The sequence below is a fragment of the Pygocentrus nattereri genome, chromosome 17 (assembly GCF_015220715.1).
Source record: "Pygocentrus nattereri isolate fPygNat1 chromosome 17, fPygNat1.pri, whole genome shotgun sequence".
In the NCBI taxonomy this organism is placed as follows: Eukaryota; Metazoa; Chordata; class Actinopteri; order Characiformes; family Serrasalmidae; genus Pygocentrus; species Pygocentrus nattereri.
Genome location: NC_051227.1, coordinates 25647131 through 25670609, shown reverse-complemented (window position 1 = coordinate 25670609; position 23479 = coordinate 25647131). Strand labels below are relative to the sequence as shown.

Below are 23479 nucleotides of genomic sequence, written 5' to 3'. Positions count from 1 at the left end.
TTAACAACTTGTCACATAAATGCAGAATTCAACTGATGTATGAGGTCTGACGTTTGCATAGGAGTATTTTATAATGGCTTCAAACGTAGCCAAAATCAATGCACCCTGAGGACAATGCATATGATGCATTTTACATTGTTAGTATTTAGTGATAGTCAAGGAAGAGCTGATAAGAAGTGTAGTCCTACCTCAATGAGGGCAGGTGGGGGTGTTGGCCAGCTTTTGTCCAGTACTGTTTTGGGCAGGTTCCTGTGCAGCTTCATTAAGAAGGAGTAGCGCACATAGTCAAGGAAGTACTCATTCTCAGGGCAGCGGGGTTGGTGACGGTACATGAATCCTTTGATGAACCTAAAACAAAGGAATAATGAGTCCATACAAAGTCACAGCTATAGATGCCTGATGCTTAACATAAAGTTCTCACTGAAAGTTCTTTGTACATAATGTTCTTAGTGTGACAAAGTGTGAGATGGGTTACAATCAGTCTTGTGGGTCTGAAGGTTGTTGTTCTCCTATTGGAAAGTATTATGATTTTTTTTTTTTGACAAAGCATTTTGACCATTAGACATTACAAATTCAGGCTATGCAGCACAGGCCTTATGACAGTATCAATTTAATGATAAAATACATCCCATCACAAGTTTTTCTGAGCATGTCCAGGATTCTAATGTGGGAGATTACAATTTCAAGCCAGTGCTAGAGGTTCAAGACAGCATAACTGGTCTGGATAAATTTTAAAAAAGTGATGTGCAGTATGATTTAAAAAAATAATTGTATGCATAGTTTATACAGCATTTTAGTATCATGGGGAAAATTTCATACAAATTATGATATTATATTTTTACCACATACAAAAATATATGTAACTATCTGATCACAGCAATAAATGTAGCAATAAGTGGCTAAATATCTGAGTAAGGTCATACTTAAGCAGACAGACCTGCGGATAGTGTCAGCAGCTTCTCTTCTGCGCTGTGCTCTCCTGCGGGCCAGAATACCTCTCCACCAGGCCTGGATCAGGATGGCTGCAGAACGATAAACAAAAGGCTGAGCAATTTCCTTTTTTACAAGAAAAACATAGCATTTACAAAGACATACAAAATGAAAGGATTTTTCTTCATGAAAGGTCTGAACAGAGGCATTGATGTAAGCAACAATTCCCATTTATGTACATAAGCACCAATTTCACCAAAGCAAATTTTAAAATGTACTTGGCCAGTAAAATGATTCTGATTTTGATGTTGCCAACCCTCACCTTTTCTAAAGCCTTACCTGAGTGCCGCAATTTACGGTACTTAGATTTCTGACTGTAGCCTTTCCAGGATGCTTGAAGCTTGGTTGCTGCAAAAAGCACAAAGCTCAATGAAAAGGGCTCAGTGAGATTGTGTAACAACAGACAGCCATAAGCAGACCATTAAATCATGCCTTAAAAAAACTTCTGCTAGTTTTACCATCTTCATGCCCTTCTACTGACATTCGTCACAACAATGGTTCTTACCAAGACTGTGTTTTCTGACTTCTAAGGCATCTTCTGTTGCAAACAATGTCTTTGGAAAACGGATGAAGATTTTGGACCTAAAATGTGAAAAATATGATTATGTATAATATTCTTTTAGTTAGCTTTTTATATCAAAATTTACATTTTGAAAGGGAGTACTTTGGGTATAACCAACCTGCCAAGTTTGTACTCCTCAGGCTTGTAGCCCAGGTGCTTGACAAGTGTGGAAACTCCATCAACCAAGCGCCCATCCCAATTGGGCCAGGTGTCTGGACACAAGGACTTATACCTGCCAAGACACATTAAAACAACATGCACCATAAATACAGAAGTGTCTCTTTTTGACCCTCAGCACATACTGGAATGCTCTGCTGACCAGTAGTTATATTAAAACCCCCCAGGAAGTCATGAGCATACAGGAAGGGGAACTGAAACAGTGATTCAGTATCTGATGTAATTGTGTGACAATGAGGAACGGCATCATAATGGTCAGTAAAAGCAGAGGGTATATGTTGGGTAAGAAGCTCTGCTGACCTCTGCAGGAAGACTTCATAGCGCCGACGGTAGGCAAAACCAGCTCTCCTCACGCGCAGGTTCTCCATCAGCCCCAGATACTTCACCTGATGTCTAATCAGAACTTCATCAAAACGCCCTGCAGAAAGACAGGGTTGAGTTTTAAGATTTTCTTGTTTACCTAAGATTTTAATATTCTGACTTTATATGGCCCATCAAAAGTTTGGTGAAATTTAGTATTGTTTGTTTCTATCTGCAAAGGTTTTTTTGCATAAAACAACTACTTTTTTATACTTTGGATACATTTTGATTAAAAGTGTTTTCTTTTGTGAAATATTGTTAAAACCACAGACCTTTTGACCCAAAGGAGGTTTAAAACATCTGAAATGTTTGATTACGGACATCACAGCATGGAGATAATGGGGGATTGCAATAGGACATCATTCTCAAAGTGCTTTAGGGCTTGTAAAGCTTTTGTTTTAATATTTCAAGTTATAGCAAATAACAAAAACACATACTTATACATAAAAAACATTTTTAAAAAGTATCCCCAAAATTTTAATCAAAAGTATTAAAAAAAACAACCTTATAACTGTATGCAACAAGAGAAAAAGAAAGCCTGTGATGAGCCAGGATAGATAGATGATGATGGTAAACAGTGGAGGGAATCCAGCTCACTGACAATCAAGTACTAAGACAAACAGAGGGAAGGACTGAGAGAGATGGTGTGTGTGGGGGGGGGGGATTGAATAGCACAAAGGCTGCAGTGTGGACTGTGGTCTGACAGAATATGACAGCAGTTTATTACAACAGCTGAAAGAACAGAGCTGCCCCAAGATTGGAAGAAGACAATCCTGCCCCCGTTTTGTCTTCATTTAAAATAAAGTTTAATATTTCTTTACCACATGGCTAGGCTGCTATTAGCATCATCTAATAATAACGAATGGAGAAAAATGGGAAAAAAAGTCACACTTTCTGAGCAAGAGAGCACACACAAAGACAAACACGCTTACACCAGCATAAATGAAGGCACTCACCAGCCTGTTTGGCATCGTTGGGTTTGATGCAGCGCACGTACGACGGCTCCTTGGACATCAGGATTTCCATCAGCTTGGCCAGGCTGTTCTTAAACTGGGTAGCCGTCTGGGCACAGTGGACCAACGAAGAGAATGTAGGAAAGAAAGGGAGAGAGCAGAGTGAAAGAGGAGTGAGAACACACGTCCCAGTGTGCAGGTCCGGCCAGGCAGTGACAGTGTGGGAGAGGCTGATCGTCAACAATGCATACAAACAGCTAAACAGCATCAGCAGCCCACTCTCTACCAGCCAATGGCCTTTTGCACAGTGGGCATAAGGGGTAGGGCTCTTCACAGACACATACGCACACATGTAAAGAGTGCACCCAAGAGTCAGGGCATTCCTCACAGCAGGGGCGGCTAGCAGCAATTCCCCTATTTATCACTTGGACAGTGTTGGGGAGAATGGACGGAGGCCAAGTTATTAAATTGATACTTTCCACAGTGTTGCTCATAAAGACTGGACTTAATGGGCAAGGGTGCTGTAAATAAGCAAAGCTGTGTCTTTCTCACCGTTTCTGGTCGTTTCCTATCCGTTAACTCTTCTCGGTCGAAACACTGAGTGAGAATCTTGTTTTCTGACATGCACATAACCTGTGTAAAGCACAGTCCCATACACAAAGCTTTTTAGATTTTACAGTGACTGTAATACAGAACACAGAATGATAAAGTATTGTCCTCACATATTTCTTTCTAGTCCTACACACTCACCTCCTTCAAATTTCTGAAGAGGAGGTCATTGTTCTTGTCCAGAAAGCCTGGGAGTGAGAAAGAACACAGAGGGGTCAGTAAACATGCTGCTTGAGCAGAGTCATCAGACTCAAATAGATTTAGTTTAGTCTGTAGTGATTAATATTACTGTTAAATGACTGTCAGTTTTCAATTAGTCTCGCAAGTCTGATGCATTGATGGAAAGGGCCATCTGACGGCAATGCAGAATAACCAACCACAGGTTGTTTTTGTGTGATGTGAAGGGCAGGAGTGCTTTTGTGACTGGGATTTAAATCACAAAAATGTTTTACAAATTAAGGTTCAGGCCTGTTCATTTTGCCTGTTCAACTGATTTCTGGCTTGAGGCTTGACGTGGAGCATCTTAAGTCAGGCCCTACTTTGGACAAAGCTTTAGATATTAGAGCCTCCTTTAGATCAGTGATTCTTTCTTTGTCTCTCAGAGGAGTCCATTCACTCACCATTCACACTGTAGTTGACTTCTCCTGCATAATGCAGCAGCCTGAACTCATCTCGGCCCATCACCTTCCGGGTCTTTCCATCAGCCAACTTATGACTAAGGAACAAATACAGATGTGTATAAGATGATAAAGGCCAAAGGTTAACGCATATTCAAATGCTACTCCTACAAGCAGTAGGTGAGACTGACCTTAGGAAATGGACATGGCCTCCCACTGTGTCCTCCAACTTTTCCAGAAAAGTGATGTCACTGGCATCTCCTGGCCTGAGGCATTCCTCATCCTACAGAGAAAGACAAGGGAAAAAGATGGTGAAAGAGATAGAGTTGATGACAAAAAATACAATAAAGTATACAAAAAGGGAGGGGAAAAGGGGGAATGTCACCAATTTTAAAAATGTATGCACAATTAAACAGTTGAGATGCAACAAAGTCATTCAGAGTGGTTTCATGTGAAATGCTGTTCTCAAGAAACTTGCCAAACTAGCCACTGAAAGCCCCCTTACAGAACATTGTTCCATAGAGTTGTTAAGAATATGTTGCCTGATGTCCATTATTTTACTATAGTTTTGAACAAAAGGTTTTTGCCTAAATCATTTTTTCACACATTCATGGTGGAGAGGTACATGCAGGGTGCCATAAGGCAAAACAGTCCCCAATCATATTTTTTTCCCAGATTTACCATTAATGTACAATTATCAACATTACCTATAAAACTCAGAAAGAATGTGTTGGTTCATTGGTGGTTTGAATAGTAATTAAAAGGGCAGCATTTGTGTTGGAGATGTGTGACCACTGGTTCCTATCACAACTGTAAAGGAAAGCGAGGTGATATTTTTTTGCAATTAATCATCCTACATCAAATCACTCTGAATCACTCTGACGTTCTTGAAAAAGCAAATCATGGTGAGTGGAATGATACAGATAAAAAAGACACACTATTATCAGATAAAACCAAAAGAGTTGAACCAATCAAAATTGTTTGTTTAGTAATAATCATTGTAACTCCAGGAACACAAGTATGTTTTATCAAGAAGCAGACTTAAAGAACTCTTACCAAGATTGAGATGATGCCTTTGAACTTCTCCTCCACAAGATCACAAATAATCTTGTTATTGAAATATTGCACTGGCTCCCACTGAAAACATAAAAGAGCAATAGCTTAGAGTTTTGATTTGAGAACTTGACTAGATATTTATTAATCTTTTCCATGTTGCTGTTACAGTTATAAAACCAAACATTTGCAGAATGCCAGGAATTCAGAGCGGCCCACTCGATGCGTGTGGTCACAAACAGGCTTTCTTTAAAAGTGGCAGTGCTGAGATGAGTCATGCTGCTGCCAGAGGTCAACATTATCATAGAAATGAGACAGAACACACTTAGCATCATATAATAGCCCATAATGAGCCCTTTGAGCTGGGCCTAAAGCCAGATTAATCCCCTCTCCCACAACCTTGCATACAGAAGACCATATGTTGAAAAGTGCTAGATGTTTGTGTGTCTGGAGGGGGCTCCCACCGTGATTCCCTCGGCTTCATACTCCTCTTGCTCTGATTTCAGGGTCAGCTCGATGAACAGTTGCTGCAGCTTTTCATTGCAGTAGTTGATGCAGAACTGCTCAAAACTGGATCCACAGAGAGGAGAGGATGAACAAGAGAACACTCTCTTAAACACTACACTGAACTACATGAATGAGCTAAATCATATTATAATTGATTACTTGAAGGACCTATATTGATGCAGTCCAAAGAAAACCAAATCCATTTTTGTTGAATTTTTATTCTTCTGTATCAACTGAACACCTCAGAACCTGCAGTGCCCTGATAAACAGATCATCCTGCAGCTGTACCTTTACCTTGTGTGAAAAGTATATGATGAATGGACCAATAAAATGCTCTAAAATGACTTGGAATAAAATCTATTTACATTAACTTACTTTAAAAGGTAATGTTTTTGTACTCTCCTGTAAAGTTACTATTTTGGAGATGCTCATTTTTATGTGGACAGCAACAATATCTGATTTTGTTTTTCCCTGAAGCACACTTACAATGCTTGTGTGGTTTTAGGCATCATTGATTTTGGTGCCTGTTTTTTTTTTTTTTTTTTTAAATCAGCCTGTTTTTGCAGTTTGAGTGCATACCTATTCACTCTATGGACTGAGGTACTCTGTGGAATGGTACATTTTGACCTCATTGTAAAAATGTAATTGTCAATTATTTGGACCTTTTAATGCATTAATTAATTATTACTTAATGTTACAAAAAGCTAATGGCATTTTGTATGCCAGTCTTTTTTTATTGAAAGCCAGCATTTCTACTATACAAGATAGATCTGTGAAGTCATACTGACTGATGCATTAATATAGCTTTCCAAATTATTGCCTGATAAATCCAGGTTATGAAATGTGAGTCTTAAAACATATAGCACTTCATAAGAAGCCAGAGGCTTCCAGGAACTCACTCCCACACCATAACAGCTCATGTTATTTATTTTTCATATGCAAATCAAATTCTCAGAAAGAAATCCAGCTGGCCACGAGGCTAAATAAAGTGTCTGAGAAAATACTTGTGTGACAATCAGCACACTTCTGACCATCAAAAGAGGAAGTGTTTGGAAAACTATACAAATGATACAATAATACAGACCACAGTTGGACTCTTCCCACCTGTTGTTCTGGAAGACTTCAAAACCATAGATATCCAAGAGGCCAATGACAGAGGCATTCTTACTGCTGAAGGAGTCATCCTGCAAAACATAAGTAAGAGAAATCATAATGGCACAGTGTCTGGATGTATGAAGCAGTCTGCAAGAAGACAGAACAGAAAGGCATTAATTTTTAAGTCATTTTGATGTTTATCCACATGGGGGAGCCAAACACCGACACTTCACTCAGCGCTTGCAAAACCAGTAGCACCCTGCTAAACAGATCATCTTGCAGCTGTACCTTGAAGGCAAGAGAGTCGTTGATTTTGTTGACTAGCCAGGTGAAGGTGCGGCCATATATGGCTTTAGATAAAGCATCTCGTGCTGAGGAAGCCTGCTCCTGATTCAAAGGGCTCATCAGCTGTAATAAATATACACATACAGAGAAATGATGGCACAGATTAAACATTCTTTCCAAATGCTTTATGGAAACTCACTCTAAAGTGAAATGTGCTGTTTTTTCCAACAAGGCAAATATAATAATAAATAATAGTAATAATAATAAGTTACATTTATATAGCGCCTTCCACAAACTCAAGGTCGCTTCACATATCATGGGCAAAAAAAATAAAAATAAATAAATACTGGCCTAGTAGTACGCTGACAGCAATAAATGTCATACCTCTTCTCCTTTAGCTGTAATCTTCTTATGTGTGAGAGCCTCTTTGAGAACTGAGCCATCTACACCTAACAACTGTGATAGCACAGCAAACAACACAAAACATAGACATTCACTATGTCACTTTCCACTATCAGTTGTTATATAGTACTGTGCAAATGTCAACAGACCACTCTTTTATTTAAATCCCAAACAGGGCCAATGGTGTTCTCAGGCCAGACCTTAACATCTTTGAACATTCAACATGCAACCTGTAAGACTAAGATTTGAAGGTGTGGAAAATGTTTTGTGAAAAGTCTACTGAAAATGCTGGTCACACAGAATATTGGAAATTATGATACTATATTTAGGTGTTCAGACTTCTCTTTAATTTTGTTAAATATGTTTTCTGCTTAAAAAGGGAAGGAACTTGTTTGAGCTGTTTTGACTGCAAATCTGACAACAAATGGTTGTCTGACATTTGTACAGTACTGTATGCATTTTAATTAAAGATAAAAAGGACTGGTTATTCTAACAGAAATGTACATGTACATGCACTGTATGCATTGTGCCAGGCGCAGGGCTATGGTATAACGAGGTTGGACTCTTACCCGAGCTAAGTATTTAATCTGTGTGTCTGTGGTAATGTAGGCATTGCCACTGTCCTCTCCCCCGAACTGCACATTCCCCAAGTGTAGCACACTGGCAATAATGTTCAGTAGCTCCTGCAGAGAGGGAGGGAGGGAGGAAGAGAGAGAGGGTGAGAGAGCAGAAATATAAGGCTAAAGAACACAAATTTATATGCCTCGACACTTATATATACCTTCAACTCAACAGAAAAAACACAACCACAAACAGATGAGCTCTGGATCAGTGCCAGATAAAATGAGAGGCCCTTTGAGAGTGTTACATTGGATGGTTAACACATTCATCCTTCCTATGTATGTGGTGTGTATTGTGCTCTCTTGAGCATATCTGTATTGATGGGAATCCAAAAACATCAGCAGAAAACGGTGGACTGGACATCAGAGACATTAAAAAAAATAATTTGATCCAATCCTGTAACAAATCTATCCTGAAATATCACTCATTCACATTATGTGATATAATGTTGTTAGAAGTGTCATTCTTACTGATAGACTACTTTCAGACATTCCTCTGAAGTGAAGTGCTTCATTAAAAATAGCTCATTTTAAAGTGTTGGTATCAGCTTCGGCAAGAAAAGGTGGTTTCTCCATCTCTTACCTCTACATCATCATCACTGAATCCAATGACACTCAGGGCTTTCCTCACCAACTTCCAGTCACTGCGGTCATTAATGGAGCTCACTTTGGGACAATTACCCTGCAACACAAATGCACATTAATAAAAGGCTCTTTAACTATATTTAACTACTTATACGTTTTATTCATAGAATAACTAAATAGAGGTGCCACCACAAATCATGCAAGGTAATTACCAGCATTGCTCTTTGCTTGTGTGGTATAATAAAAACTATATGTTGACTTAAAATTCAGGTTGTATGCAGCTGATTGGCTCAGCTTTTGGCAAAGCTGATAAGCAGCTCATAGGTTCAGCTGCTAACGGATCCACATGGATAAATTAGATAAACTATACTGATCCAAGGGAAAATCTGGAAATAAGGATGGCTTACTGGCTGAAAAATAGAGGGACTCTGGCATACAGAAGCTGAATAAGCAGGTCTCTATGTCTTAGATAGTGAGGACCGGCAGCAGTGGTAGATTACAGTCAGGACTAATGGGCTATCCACAGGCAAAGAGCCCTGCAGGGAGAATGACATATACACACTCTCACACACTCAGAAAAGCAGAGGAAGTTGGAGGGAGGGGAGCTACTCCTTACTTCCTCTATTAAACACAGGGGGAGTTCAGGGGGGAGTCTCCCAGGCATGTGTTTGCATGTATGTGTGTGTTTGTGTCCTGGAAATTGCACCAATCCAATAGCCAGTGTCTGTATTGGGCTGATATCAACAGATATGATATGTCAAAGCAAAAAAAAAAATACTATTTGATTTTGTAACAAATCTAGCCTGAAATATTATAGAATCACTTTTAGTGCAATATAATAAAAAGCAAAACACAGGAGGAAATCTGAAGACACTGTTAGTCACATAGTCTAATGTTAACATTGTACATTTACAATTACAAATAACTCTCAACAGGGACAGAGACTAAGCCAGTGAATCTTGTGTCCAAAATTGAGAATTAGAATTATTGAACCATGTTTGTCTTATATACATTGTATTTACAATGAATAAGCGTTTGATGCAAATAGCTATGTGTCTAAAGAAATAAACTCATTAAAATGGGGGAATAAAATTAAAAAAAAATATCAAGTTCAAGTGGCCACTTGGGCTACAAACTCTATCCTGTGGCAACTTGGATAATGCAATGTTTACCACTACCTAATTTTGCACACATCTGCACTGCAATGTTATTTCTGCATATACATGTCATATTTTTGGCTGCGCATTTTTCCCTGTAGGTTAGCGGAGTATTTTCTTATGTGAAGTGCTTAGTATAGGTGAAAAAACATGGTGCTGCGCCTGATCTAATACACAGATCCACCCTCTTCTTTCATCCTGACCTTGACAAGGTACTGATACTGCTGTGTATTTCTCTCTAGGCCCAGTCTCCTCAGCAGGTCCTCCTCTCCTCCCTCAATGAGTTGGTAGAAGATGTGGAAGTTTCTCTCCCCATGGCTCTGGTGCACCACACGTGATTTCTCCAGTAAGTAGTTCAGGATGTGACCCCCAACCGGAGCGCCCTGCCAATGGGGACAGCCAAAGGAAGAGGCAGAAGGGGTAATACAGGGACTCTGACAGACGAGTATGCATGCATGCAAAAACACAGGACATACAGGTACATATACTGCACCCAAGGAGAATAAAAGGGATACAGTACAGTGCATGAAAGAATAAGATAACACTATTTTGACGTTTTAGCTGAGATACTGTGTAGATGCCCACCTTGCCTTTTACTTCCATCAGAGGTGTCCAATCTTATCTGCAAAGGGCTGGTGTGGCTGCAGGCTTTCATTTCAACAAAACAGGAGCATAACATGATCCATTGTTGAAGATTGATACTAACTGATTAAACAAGCACATTTAGGTGTACTTCAACTTGTTTGAAAAAATGAAAACCTGCAGCCACACCAGCCCTCTGCGGGTAAGACTGGATACTCCAGATTTACATTAAACTAAACTCTTTAAATTAAAAGTAAAAGGCTTTTGGCATAATTTGAAAGTATCTGTTACTCTTTACATTGTTTGTAAATTTTATGATGAATGGCCTGAAAGAAATGACCCAAAATGACATGGAAAAATTCTGGTTCCATTGACTTGTTTTTTCCTTTTCCTGTAAAGTTACCATTTTGGAGATACAAGGTTTTCCTCCGACAGCAGCGATACAGTGTGTGTGTGTGTGTGTGTGTGTGTGTGTGTGTGTGTGTGTGTGTGTGTGTGTGTGTGTGTTATAATCGATTCTGTTTTAATTGAAACACCATTTCGTTTTAGGGAAAATTATCTGAAAGTCTGTTCTTAGTGTCTAACACTCAATGAAGAAACTCACCCTGAAGTCAAACTGGATGTCCATGTATTTACCAAAACGGCTGGAGTTGTCATTACGCAATGTTTTTGCATTCCCAAAGGCCTGAAAAAATCAGGAATAGGAGAGAGGATGATGTAGTAACACAGAAGAGACAAATATAAGCACAATCATTCACTCTGACACTAACATACATCTATAAAACACACTATAACACAAATACAATCTTAGATTAAAGGGTTGCCTAGACATTTAACGCACATCTGCAAAACACCTGGATGCTGCACTGCACTTCCTGCATTGTTACTCTCTCACATTCTCAGACATCCTGCTTACAGAGTGCAGCCTCATCACAAAATAGTTCACACCTACCATGCAGATCATTACAACACTGTATCACTGCAGCAGAATCGTTTAGCAAACTGCTCAGGAAAAATTCTTGTTTGGAATTTGAGCATGTCAGAGTTATACACAGATTTCAGTCCTATGATACAGATCCACATTATAATCTTATTTACATCAGAGCTGTCACTATTGATATTATTAGTAATTAATATTAACTTACACTGGACAACAAAAAAACATGCAAAGCTTTTCAAAGATTCTAAACAAATCTATTAGGAAGTAAATAAACCAGGAAGGCTCCATTAACTATGCAAACAACCAGCTAATCACTGCCAATTCACTGAGAAGGTAAATTTTAATCTTTTTTTTTTCAACTAATAATATTTAACTGAGTAATAATTACTAATGTACTAATTTAGCACTCAGTGGGACATTACCTCCAGGACAGGGTTGGACTGCAATAGACGGTCTTTCACGGTCTGCACTTGCTCACTGGCAGGGCAGGTAACAGCGTAGTATTGCAGAACCTTTTTAGATGCCTCTGTCTTTCCAGCACCACTCTCACCTGAGATCAACATACACTGGTCCCGCCTCTCCGTCCGCATGGAGCGATAAGCATTATCAGATACAGCGTAACTGCATAGAGAAGAGCAGACACAGCAAGTAGTTAAGCAGAGCAGACATGAGATATAGTTAGATATAGATACAGCACACATACAGTTGAGAGTTAAACTTGTCAATGTTGTTGTTATCATCAACAAAATGTCATCAAAACAGAAGATAAAAAAACAAAATGCACCTATTCCAAATTTAAAGCAATAGCTTGGTGAAAAAGTCTTATTCACATGATTTTCTTCTTAGCCCAAATGTGGTCAGCAAGTCAAGCGGACAAAAAGCATGTTACATAGCTAAAAACAGTACTAGCAGTTATCTTGAAACCTGAATACATACTTTTGACATTTTTTTTCAGGTAACAGTATGTCATACTGTTATGAGTAAATTCACATAAGCAAATTATTAGAGAAACTGCATGCAAGTGATAAGGTTGTTTGTACAAACTAACTGGTGGGATATAAGCTACCATTAGCTGTTAGCTACATTATATCAAAGCTCCACTCTAAAACTAAAGTAGTAAACAACAAACATTTTTTGCCTGAACAACTCTGAACCATCCCTTTAAATGATTATATAGAGATAGAGATGGCTTTCTTTGTATTGATAATGAAAAGAGCTTTGCTTTTAGTAATTTAAGTAGTTGTGGAATGGCACTGGAGACGTGCTGTGTTATTTCAGCCTGCCTGGCAGCTGTGATAAATAAAAAAACTTGCATGGGCCTGAGATCAGTGTGTGTGTCCCTTTACAGCATTCACACTGCCGGCTCGCTTCCTCTTTCCACACTACACCACTGCAAAAATCACTCAACCCATCAAAAACACATACAGCACCTCTGAACTACGGTCCTCTCATACTTGGTAAAATTTGATTTTGCAGGCCTTCCCTCCTCTCTTAAAGCTTGCTGATATAGACTGGTCAAACACAGCCAGATTATTCTGTATCATGAGAGGATTATGGGAATAAGAGGTAAACAGAGGTATGTTTTATTGTGTAGTGTGGAACTCTTCTCTGATCAAGTAGGACGATAACACTGGCTCAAATGATAACTCACATGTGGGGAGAGACTTCGTAGAAGTTAACGCCCCTGTATCGCTCCATATGCTGCTTGGTGTAGATCTCTAGGTCCTTATAAGGATTCACAGACACCAGCACTGACCCAATATATGTCTGTTAGAGAGAGAGAAAAAAAATGTGGACTAGGAGTGTAAATCTCATGATTCAATGTAAATATAATGAATACTGAAACATATTGTATGTTTGTAAATAGAATGTGAATTTTATTTGGGGTGAAAAAGGAACATATAATTGTATAATATAGCATTCCAAAATTGATGCAGTTATAAATCGCTTTAGGACCAATGCATAACAATGCACAAATGCATTTCTACATGTTGCCCATGCTTGAAGTCCTCGAAGTTATTAGCTGGTGTGAGGGAACATGCAGTGGTTCTTACATATATGAGGTTCTCTTTGAAGCGCTTGCGCAGGTTTTCAATGAAGGCCACTTCACTGGTGTGATTCTCCAGCAGGACAAAGTCCTGCACCCCCACCCTATCCCTGGCTGTCAGGGCACTCTCCATCATGACCCTCACACCGTCACTGCCCACCGCCTACAGCGAGAGAGAGAGAGAGCGAGAGAGAGAGAGTGAGACAGAGAGACAGAGAGAGAGAGTGAGACAGGAGAGAGAGAGATAGGAGAGAGAGAGATAGGAGAGAGAGAGAGAGAGAGAGAGAGAGAGAGAGAGAGAGAGAGAGAGAGAGAGAGAGACAGGAGAGAGAGAGAGAGAGAGAGACAGGAGAGAGAGAGAGAGAGAGAGAGAGAGAGAGAGAGAGAGAGAGAGAGAGAGAGAGAGAGAGACAGGAGAGAGAGAGACAGAGAGACAGAGAGTGAGATAGAGAGAGATAGGAGAGAGAGAGAGATAGGAGAGAGAGACACAGGAGAGAGAGACAGGAGAGAGAGACAGGGGAGAGATAGAGAGAGAGAGACACACAGGAGAGAGAGAGAGAGAGAGACAGGAGAGAGAGAGACAGGAGACAGGAGAGAGAGAGTGACAGGAGACAGAGAGAGAGACAGCAGAGAGAGAGAGACAGGAGACAGAGCGAGAGAGACAGGAGAGAGACAGGAGACAGAGAGAGAGAAACAGGAGAGAGAGACAGGAGACATGCAATCAAGTAGCGGTTTAAATTATCGGTTACTTTAAACATCTCAATATCAATATTTCAATATTGATATTGTATCAATCAGTATCAATAATTTGAACCACAAAGACCTTCTCCTCAACAGAGGCTGCATACTGTGCAGAAGATCTCGCAAATATTAAGGAAACATCTGTTAAAACATTATGGTGCCTAGTTTATAGCATTTCCATCAATACTGTTTGTTACTACAGAATAATGATGATTAATACAATAAATTATTATATAGTGGTCATTTTTTTTCTCTCTGAGCTGCTTTCTTTCAATACATTGTTTTAGAAAGATGCACAATATGGAAATTTGAAAACAGATAAAAGCTAGATCACAGGCTAAATTAAAAAGAAAATAGATGCTGAACTGAACGTAGGGAAGACAAAGGTTTCACACAGTACAAAAAAGTTACATAGTGACCACAAGCAAGAGTCATGCCAGCCACAAAAGTTTTCACACGTAAAACCCACTGTGTGCTACAGTGTATACTAAACAGGAGCTCCACCCAAATTAGCATCTACAAACAGCACAGAGCAAGAGGTTTACTTACATCTTTCAGAGAATCATTATTGAGCAACATAAAGCCCTTCTCCACAATAGAGCATTGCGTCTTACGCATCAGATCCCGCATGTTACCCAAATCCATGCTTTCCAAATGGCCTATGCACTCTCAGAGCACTTTCTAAGATATGGAACAATATTAAAGTGCAAAAAATAAAAATGACAAACAAAAAAATAATGCACACCCCTTTAAAAGGATCAAGGCTTCACTTTTTCCCCATTTCTGCTCTAAGACCCTGATCACAGAGCATTGACTGGGATGCTTCCTTTGTTCTCCACAAGAAAAGTGATGTTCACACACACATACACACACAGCTGAACAAATGTGCAATTATGCACTGAAATACACACACACACAAACACATTGTGCGAATACACCAGCTGCCAGGACCGTTGTTTTGCTATTGACACAGCAGTGCCCATCCCCGAGAGAGAGAAAGAGAAAGACAGAAAAAGAGAGAGAGAGCGAGAGAAAGAGAAAGACATAAAAAGAGAGACATAAAAAGAGAGAGAGAGAGAGAGAGAGAGAGAGAGAGAGAGAGAGAGAGAGAGAGAGAGAGAGAGAGAGAGAGAGACAGGAGACAGGAGACAGGAGACAGGAGACAGGAGACAGGAGAGAGAGAGAGAGAGAGAGAGAGAGAGAGAGAGAGAGAGAGAGAGAGAGAGAGAGAGAGATCACCTGAGAGAACATTTAATTAAGAAGCATTAAGGCAGAGGCAGTTGCAACATGACAAGCTTCTAAGGGTGCACTGATCATGAATTTTTAAAAGGGCCCATATCTTTTTTTTTATTGAGTCATATTTTTCTCTCTGATGCCCATTTATAACATCTGTGCTTAAGACTGATTTTAACTTCTTTTTTTTTTTTACAGCCAAATTGGTTGATAACTGTTCCTTAAATAGCTAATGTTTTCAAATGGAAAGCACAGGCAACAAAAAAACAACTTTATTATCCAAAGCTCAGAATTTATGTACTAAATGAACGCACTGGTATTAAGCGCATAGGCCTAACGCATGCACAGATATGCATGCACAGAACTTATATGCAATACACTACTGTATCTGGCTGGCTCACATTATTTACATAATACAACCATAACACAGGTTAAACATTATACAAATAAGTTTCCAATAATAAAGATGGTTAGCCTTTGCTCCCTGAATAATGGTACTGTATGCTAAAAGAATATCTAAAAAATGTAGGAAATATACACAGATGAGCAAAACATGTCCACCTGACTTACATTCATAATAATATAATAATATATTAATATAATGTTGGTCCTCTGTGAGCCACCACAACATCTCTAACCCACCAAGACAGGGACTCTACAAGACCTCTGAAGGTGCCCCGTGGTATCCGGCACCAAGACACAAATTGCAAGGAGGAGTTGCAACAGTTCAGACTCATCACTTCAGCACGCCCCACAGATGCTTGATAAGATCAAGATCTGGGAAATGTGGATGCCAGAGCAACAACATGACCTCATCATCGTGTTCCTCAAACCATTCCTGAAGAATGTGTGCAGTGTGGCAGGGTGCATTATACAACTGAAAGAGACCACTGCTTTTGGGGAATAATATTTCCATAAAGGCAAGTACTTGAGACCAGTATAGAAAACATCACAGAGCAACCCTTTTAATTCTGCTCATCCACCTGTAAAAGTGTCAGGTGTCCCATATGGTAGTAAAGGAAACTGAAGGGGGAGGAAATGCAGAAAGTGAGCAAAGAGAGAAGTGGGAATGGATGACGTCTTTGGCCAGAAAGTGACTTCATCCTAAATCTGACATTTTACTGGCTGAAAGAAAAACTCCTTTAGTCTTTCTCTATTGTTCAGTCATTCCTTCCCACTGTTGGTTTACCTCCCTAGTCAGTTGGGGTGGACGATATAGCAAAAATACAATATCACGATACATGACAACATTTTACAATGCACTCAAAAGCATCACAATACCTAGTTTTTCTAGGTACATTTTTTGATAAGTTGGACAGACAGAATATAGCAGCAATACCATGTTTGAAAAACAAAATCAAAAACTAGGAATACAATGATTTTTATTCAGTGTGTTTTGCCTCACTGCACTAGATTATGTTAAACAAGACTACTTATACTCTCTTTTTCTTCTTTTTTTTTTTTAAACGTGAAACTTGCAGTTGGTCAGTGTTCATTAAGCACGCCAGGTATCCCCATTACACTCCAAAAAGCATATTTGATAAAACTGTTGTAATGCTCACCCCTAATAGCCTAATGAAGTTAGCATTATTTACTGTTTTAATCAGTCACTTTTTCCAGACAAATCCCTATTAAATCCTCTCATATGAGTTACTTGTGTCTACACCAGAGATAAATCATGTGGGTGTGTCTGTCAGTATTGAGGTGTTGTCTCACAATAGGACAACACCCCGTCTGACTACACTGTAGCAAAAGCATTTCTTAACATAACATAAAGCCCTACAGTCAAGACCTGTTGGCAAGTCATAAGCAAAACCCAGGAGTCCAGAGAGTGACATCATTTACCAAGCAACAGCAGTGTTGTGCAACAGTGTGTGCCATTCAGCTCTGGATCTGTCTTGTTTACAAATTCATTGCTGCTACAGAACCTTCTCGCTGTTCAAACATTCAGCCCTTCAATTCCAACCACTCCAGCTTCCAAACTGTCATCACAGACACAGAGAGTCCCAGGGAAAATATCATAGTGATTTTTCTGACCAATATTATGATTAATTAAACTGTGATGATGTCGATTAAATTAAAGGTACAGGCCTCCATGTTATTAGGTCCAATTTCCAGATTTCAAACTTAATGCAACATTTTTTATAATACAGTCTGTCATTAAAACTGCAGCTCTTGCTGAAACTGACTAATCTTTCAACACTAGCATGAGGCTTTGCAAAAGCATTTAATTATATTAAGATTTGCAGAACGTATTCATTTACTACATCAGTGTCAGCAGTGATCTTTTAAAACAGATGTTGGCCAAGGCATTATCTAGTAGATTACTTTGTAGCTTACATCTAGGAAGGCTTTACACTACACTACACTACACTAGAACACAGAATTCAGTATCAGCAGATACTCTGAGTTCAGATATTGACACTGGCATCAGGGCAGAAAACACAGGACTGTTGCGTCCCTAACATTCATAATGGAAAAGCATCTAGAGATTATTCTCCACTACAAAAATCCAATCCATAATTTCAACACTGAGACACAACACCTTATTGATCATTGTCAAACAAAACTGTACAGTTTTGCTCTTGTGCATATGGCAACTTTCTTTCTACATGTAAATATGAATCAGAATGATTAAACAACAGTTGGTGACTGTGCTGTTAACAGAAGAATGAAAATTAGCTCAAGGTTAACCAGAGGAGTTTGAGGGCTTGGTTTGGCATTAGCTAAATATTATCCTAATGACTTTAGGAGGTAGAATAACTCACATCCTGCACTGCAATGCTGCATTTCAGTCCTTAAGCCTCTCTGTAGTCTCTTGCTGGGACAGAGGAGAGTAAAATTTCAATCTGGAGACCCTAGAGGATTTAAGGGGGAGTGTGTTAATGTGTGTGTGCATAATGAACCAGAGGGCTCAGCTCCTCTCAGGGCCTGTTCACAGCTTAGGAAGCTTGTTAAAGACTCTTATCTGGCCATCTCCTTTGACAAATAACATCCTTCGACGGCTAAAAGGGAAAATACTTTGTTAAAGCCATAAGACTATGGAACTCAGCCAAAAATATGAAGAAAGGGCCATTTCTAAAAACAAGAAAGAAACCCCCTGTCTCAAGTCCGCTTCCCTCTCTCCATTCTCCAGCCGCTTGCTCCATTACTGTATTGTTCCTAGATGAGCTTTATAGTTTTGCTTTCCTGCTCCCACCCTGCACCCCTTCTTCATCCATGTGGACTGAGCGGGCTACCGGTGCTTTGCCATTCAGTCAATTTTTCCAAATCGGAACAAAGGGGCTGAGAGACAGGCTATGACAGGAGACCACTGTCAAATTCTCAAGGCTTTTTTCCCACAAACTCTCTCTCTTTCACTTTCCCTGCTTTTCTCTCATATTTTCTTTCCATTTCTCCTTTCCATTCATGTGGAGCCCAAACAAGCAGGGACTTGAAGAAACAAGAGCATAGTGGGCCTTAAACAAAGTCTACTCTTTGTTTGACCTTCCAAGTGTTTTAAGTATGTACCTTGAAAGGCATCAATGAAAAAAAGCTCAAATGCTGAGTCCTTGGAGGACAGACCAGTGTCAGTGAAATCCGCAGACTCATCATAGCCCTTTGTCAGCACTTCATGACTTCTCACATTACAAGGACATCAATAAACTTCAAATAGAAAACTGAGGAAAGGAATGATACCTTCCTGCATTTCAGTCATCATAATGCTGGGTATCACAAAAAGGCATTTGCTGCAATTTGCAATACTACATAATCTTTTAGAGACAATATCGTACATTTTTCCAGGATTTTATTTCCTCCCCCCCAGAGGTCTAGAAAAACACTCCGACATTGAGTGACAAATCTGAAGTTCCTTATACAGGCATAAGTTGATTTTCTCTATAGGAAAAGTAAAGGACAACTGTAGTCATGCACTATGCTAAACAAAAAAGTTTCATACATGTTTTTTCCTTCATACATTTTCCCCCAGAATGTCTCTGGATCCTTTGAATTATCAGATCATTTAGGCCTAGTGGTTGAAACACAAAAAATGCCACACACATACTATTAGCAAGCATGTAAGCTTTCATGTTGTAATAAAATTATTTAAATTCTTTTACAACCTTGCAATTTTTTTTGGGGGGGGGGGTTGTGGTTAATCCATAGGGTTTAATATGATGTCGGCCCACCCTTTGCAGCTATAACAGCTTCAACTTTTCTGGTAAAGGCATGCCACAAGATTTAGGAGTGTTTATGGGAATTTTTGACCATTCTTCCAGAAGCGTATTTGTGAGATCAAACACTGATGTTGGACGAGGTCCCAAGGCCCAAACCCAGACTTGTTCATCGGATTGCCAGACGGAGAAACATGTTTCGTCACTCCAGAGAAGACGTCTCCACTGCTCTAGAGTCCAGTGGCGGTGCTTTATACCACTGCCTTCGCCACTTTGAATTGTGCTTGGTGATGTAATTCTTGGATGCAGCTGCTCGGCCATGGAAACCCATTTCATGAAGCTCTCTATGCACTGTTCTTGAGCTAATCTAATTTACTGAGCTCCTGAGAGTGACCCATTCTTTCACCTATGTTTGAAGAAACATTCTGCATGCCTAGGTGCTTGGTTTTATACACCTGTGGCCATGGAAGTGATTGGAACACCTGAATTCAATTATTTGGATGGTTGACTGAATACTTTTGGCAATATAGTGTATATTCAATTCAGTATTAGGCTGTATTTGCAACTCCTGACCTCATGGAATGGGAAGTTTACATACTATCCATACTAGCCTTTTATTTAAACATCTCCATAATCCTGAAACAACCCAGGACCTCTGTATCTCTTAAACACTGACACTGAAAGGAGTAATGGAGGATGCCATCTTCAAAACACTTCACCCCTCCCCCCACCTCCCTGCCCCACCAAAGAAAAAGCTTGAGTGTAATAAAGTTAGAGGAGGGGGAAAGGTCACATTCCTCTCAGGATTTCAGAGATAGGCCTAGTCAGAGCAATTTGAGGTTTGGTGCCACACCCGTTTTTATACATTTTACCAAGGATGGTCAAAAACTGAAGTTTTTTGCCTAATTGTGATATTGAACTTGAAGGCAAAACATTTTTTCCAGTCTGAATCAGTCGTCTGGCTCTTGCGTGACTCCTCTCTCTCCTGCTCCACTTGGAAGGAAAGAACAGGGGTGGATACACTGCCCATGCGTGGAAACACACTGCAGAACTGAAGCTGATTACCCGAGAGTAATGCAAAGTCAAAGATATTCGGTGTCAGTGATTACTCAAGACAATGGAAAAAAAATAAGAGCTGAATGTTTTGGGGCTTCCCTGATAATTGCTTTTGGACTTTTTCTAATGTTTTATGAGAAATGGCAGAGGCTCAAAAGCTTACTATTCAAATTGCTGCAGATGGCTGTAGGAAACGTTTGGCTTGTACTTCACGAATCTGGAGTTCCACAGTGGCTCAATACAGTTAACTGTTTCTGCTCTGTGGATGAAGACTTTCTTGAGCTTTGTGATGAGTGCCAACAGGTTAAGCTTGAGTTTATATGCTGGCTAAGTGCATACTCAGCTGCTGAGTGTCAGACTTGAAGAGAAAGTGGACATACAGGTGTGATGGGCTATGCCTCAACAGGTTAAACTGCTCACAACATATGCCCCTCTACACACGCACACACATTTTTACTTTCTCAGGACATGGAAATATGTCATCTTCCCCCTGTCCATATTTAAGTATGCTCCCTATGGAGGATATCTTAACTTATTTATAAATCAATAAAACACGTACTTTGATTTGAGGGGTGTCTAAGATGTGTCTCTGCCCACTCATTGCCTTTATTACAGTCTCCATTCTTTTCATTAGACTTGCTCTCAGTTTTTCAAAGAAATCTTCGGGGATATTTTTCCAGACCTCTGAAGTTCAGTTTTAGAAGTGATTGCATTTTATGCTTCTTTCAATCCAAATAATCCTATATACATTCAATGATGTTGAGGTCTGGGCTCTGGGATGGCCATCCCACTGTTAGCTACACAAGTAGCTTCTTTGTTTAATTTGTACAGGTTTTCTTTTGGTCTATCTTTGTGTTGTTTTCTCACAGTGGAAGAGTGGACAGAAACACCTGTGGCTTTTGTTTGTTTTGTTTGGAAACTCCTGTTTTGTTTTGTTTTTAATTACTTTCCTTCACGTTTCTATTTCTTATGCAAGCAGATTATTTTATATCTCCTCAGAAACATCTGAAAAATTATTCATTTAATGGCTGTTTAACTGTAAGTTAAATAAATGAAGGGGAGTCTATGACATTTACACAGGGCTGTTCTTGTTGGTTCTGATGAAGCAGAGAAGTCCTGTTTTTCTCTGGTTTGTCTACACAGTAAGGACATTTTTGTCCTGAAACACACACACACACACACACACACACACACACACACACACACACACACACACACGGGTTATGGAGTGACCAATTGTATTTTAGGGCATACTCCTCCTGTCCTGGACAGTGCTAAGAATTCATGGGTAGTTTATGCTCCACAGAGTCTTATTCTCCCTCCATTGGTTTTGCATTCTTCACTGCGTCTCTTAAAAGCAGCTACACACACTGAAGACACCCAGCAGGCTTGTGTTATGAGATATAAAAGGTTCTTTTTCACATCACTGTTAATCTCTCATATCCCTTTAGTGTGTTCCTGGGTAAACTTAATTTCCTCTTGCTAAGATGAGTATCACTCTGAGAAAAAGCATGCTGACTGCAGGCTCGAATCTCAGTTGAAACTGCACATAGACAGTCACAAAGTACTGTCTGTAAACTGCATAGCACTCATGGGTGACATTCATTCCAGCACCAACCGACTCATCAATGTGGCACTCAAACATGCTTTATACAGCTTCACAGTAAAAATACCATCTCAGTTCTAAATTTTTATATTTAATGTGGGTCACTACTCTAAAAAAATATTTATTTTGCATGCATACAAAAGGACAAAGAATTAATGTTAATGTTAGATTAAGCTTAACTTTATTATGGTGGCAAATTAATTGTTTCCCATTTGCCTAGTTTCAATTAGTTGCAACAACACAGTCCAGCTAAATAGTGTAGCATATTTTGTCCCATGTCCCATTTTGTCACATCGCTCCTTTCCTCTATGTTCATCTATATGACATAAACATTCAGGTTTTTTTTTTAAAAGCCTTTATTTAAACATTATCTATTGAAATTTCCATGTTACAATAATGCTAAATTTCCACTAGCATCTCTTTGGATTTCCAATGCTATCCTACTGCTTCTTTTATACTTTACTTAAATACCCAATTAGGTATACAAATGCTGTGAGTTCAACTATGCATGTAATTAGATAAACTCTCTTACTACTGGTAGAACTTCCCCACGTATGTTTAAGACCTGTGTGAATCACTAGACTTTAAACTAAGGTCCGTAATTTTACCATTGCCGGATCTACCACTAGGGTGACTTTGGTACGCACTCAGGGGACCTGGAAAAGCTGTGAGTTTTACTGACAAACACAACAACAACTGCTAAATGGGATAATTGCTTATTAAACTGCATTTGTCATTAGAAAGAAAACTGATAAATTGACTTTGTGAGTCAGTGAAAACCCTAACACTGTCTGTGTCATTCCTGGACACGTGACTGATCCCAACACCTGCCTTACTATCTTAACCCTCTGAACAATGTTTAGCATCCATCACTATCCACCATTACCTCAATTAAGATAACTTGGGTGCACAATCGCTTCAGACTGTGCTACCTTCTACCCATTTCCAAAGCCAAAAGCTAATTTTAAACATGTCAGCTTGTGTTAAAAGTTGCTGCAAATTTGTAACTCACCAGTGTCCTTTTACTAAAATTACCAGGCTATGTCCAAACAGGTCTGCATATGAGCAGGAGATCAGGGTGCCACAGAGTCTCAAAACCAAAAGTCCCCCAAGCTTAATCCATCTTGAATTTCACATTATGTCGAAAGGAA

General features: G+C 39.5%; 1 protein-coding gene across 5 annotated transcripts in view; it reads right to left on the bottom strand.

Annotated features, from left to right (window-relative positions):
• myo1cb (myosin Ic, paralog b) overlaps positions 1-23479 on the bottom strand; it is a 49774-nt gene that overhangs the window by 5799 nt on the left and 20496 nt on the right. For 4 of the 5 annotated variants that reach the window (XM_017696858.2, XM_037546607.1, XM_017696860.2 and 1 more), the window contains 23 exons: positions 13549-13704; positions 13146-13261; positions 11917-12115; positions 11159-11239; positions 10176-10355; positions 8814-8912; positions 8180-8293; positions 7593-7664; positions 7212-7331; positions 6933-7012; positions 5786-5891; positions 5325-5405; positions 4460-4551; positions 4272-4366; positions 3793-3839; positions 3595-3675; positions 3046-3151; positions 2030-2147; positions 1671-1784; positions 1496-1572; positions 1270-1338; positions 938-1022; positions 189-348 (listed from right to left, as the gene is read on the bottom strand). In XM_017696858.2, the coding sequence (XP_017552347.1) occupies positions 189-348; positions 938-1022; positions 1270-1338; positions 1496-1572; positions 1671-1784; positions 2030-2147; positions 3046-3151; positions 3595-3675; positions 3793-3839; positions 4272-4366; positions 4460-4551; positions 5325-5405; positions 5786-5891; positions 6933-7012; positions 7212-7331; positions 7593-7664; positions 8180-8293; positions 8814-8912; positions 10176-10355; positions 11159-11239; positions 11917-12115; positions 13146-13261; positions 13549-13704 (2448 nt within the window). Of the gene's footprint in view, positions 1-188; positions 349-937; positions 1023-1269; positions 1339-1495; positions 1573-1670; positions 1785-2029; positions 2148-3045; positions 3152-3594; positions 3676-3792; positions 3840-4271; positions 4367-4459; positions 4552-5324; positions 5406-5785; positions 5892-6932; positions 7013-7211; positions 7332-7592; positions 7665-8179; positions 8294-8813; positions 8913-10175; positions 10356-11158; positions 11240-11916; positions 12116-13145; positions 13262-13548; positions 13705-14831; positions 15106-23479 lie in introns of those variants that run through there. The other variant, XM_017696857.2, reaches the window with a different exon arrangement.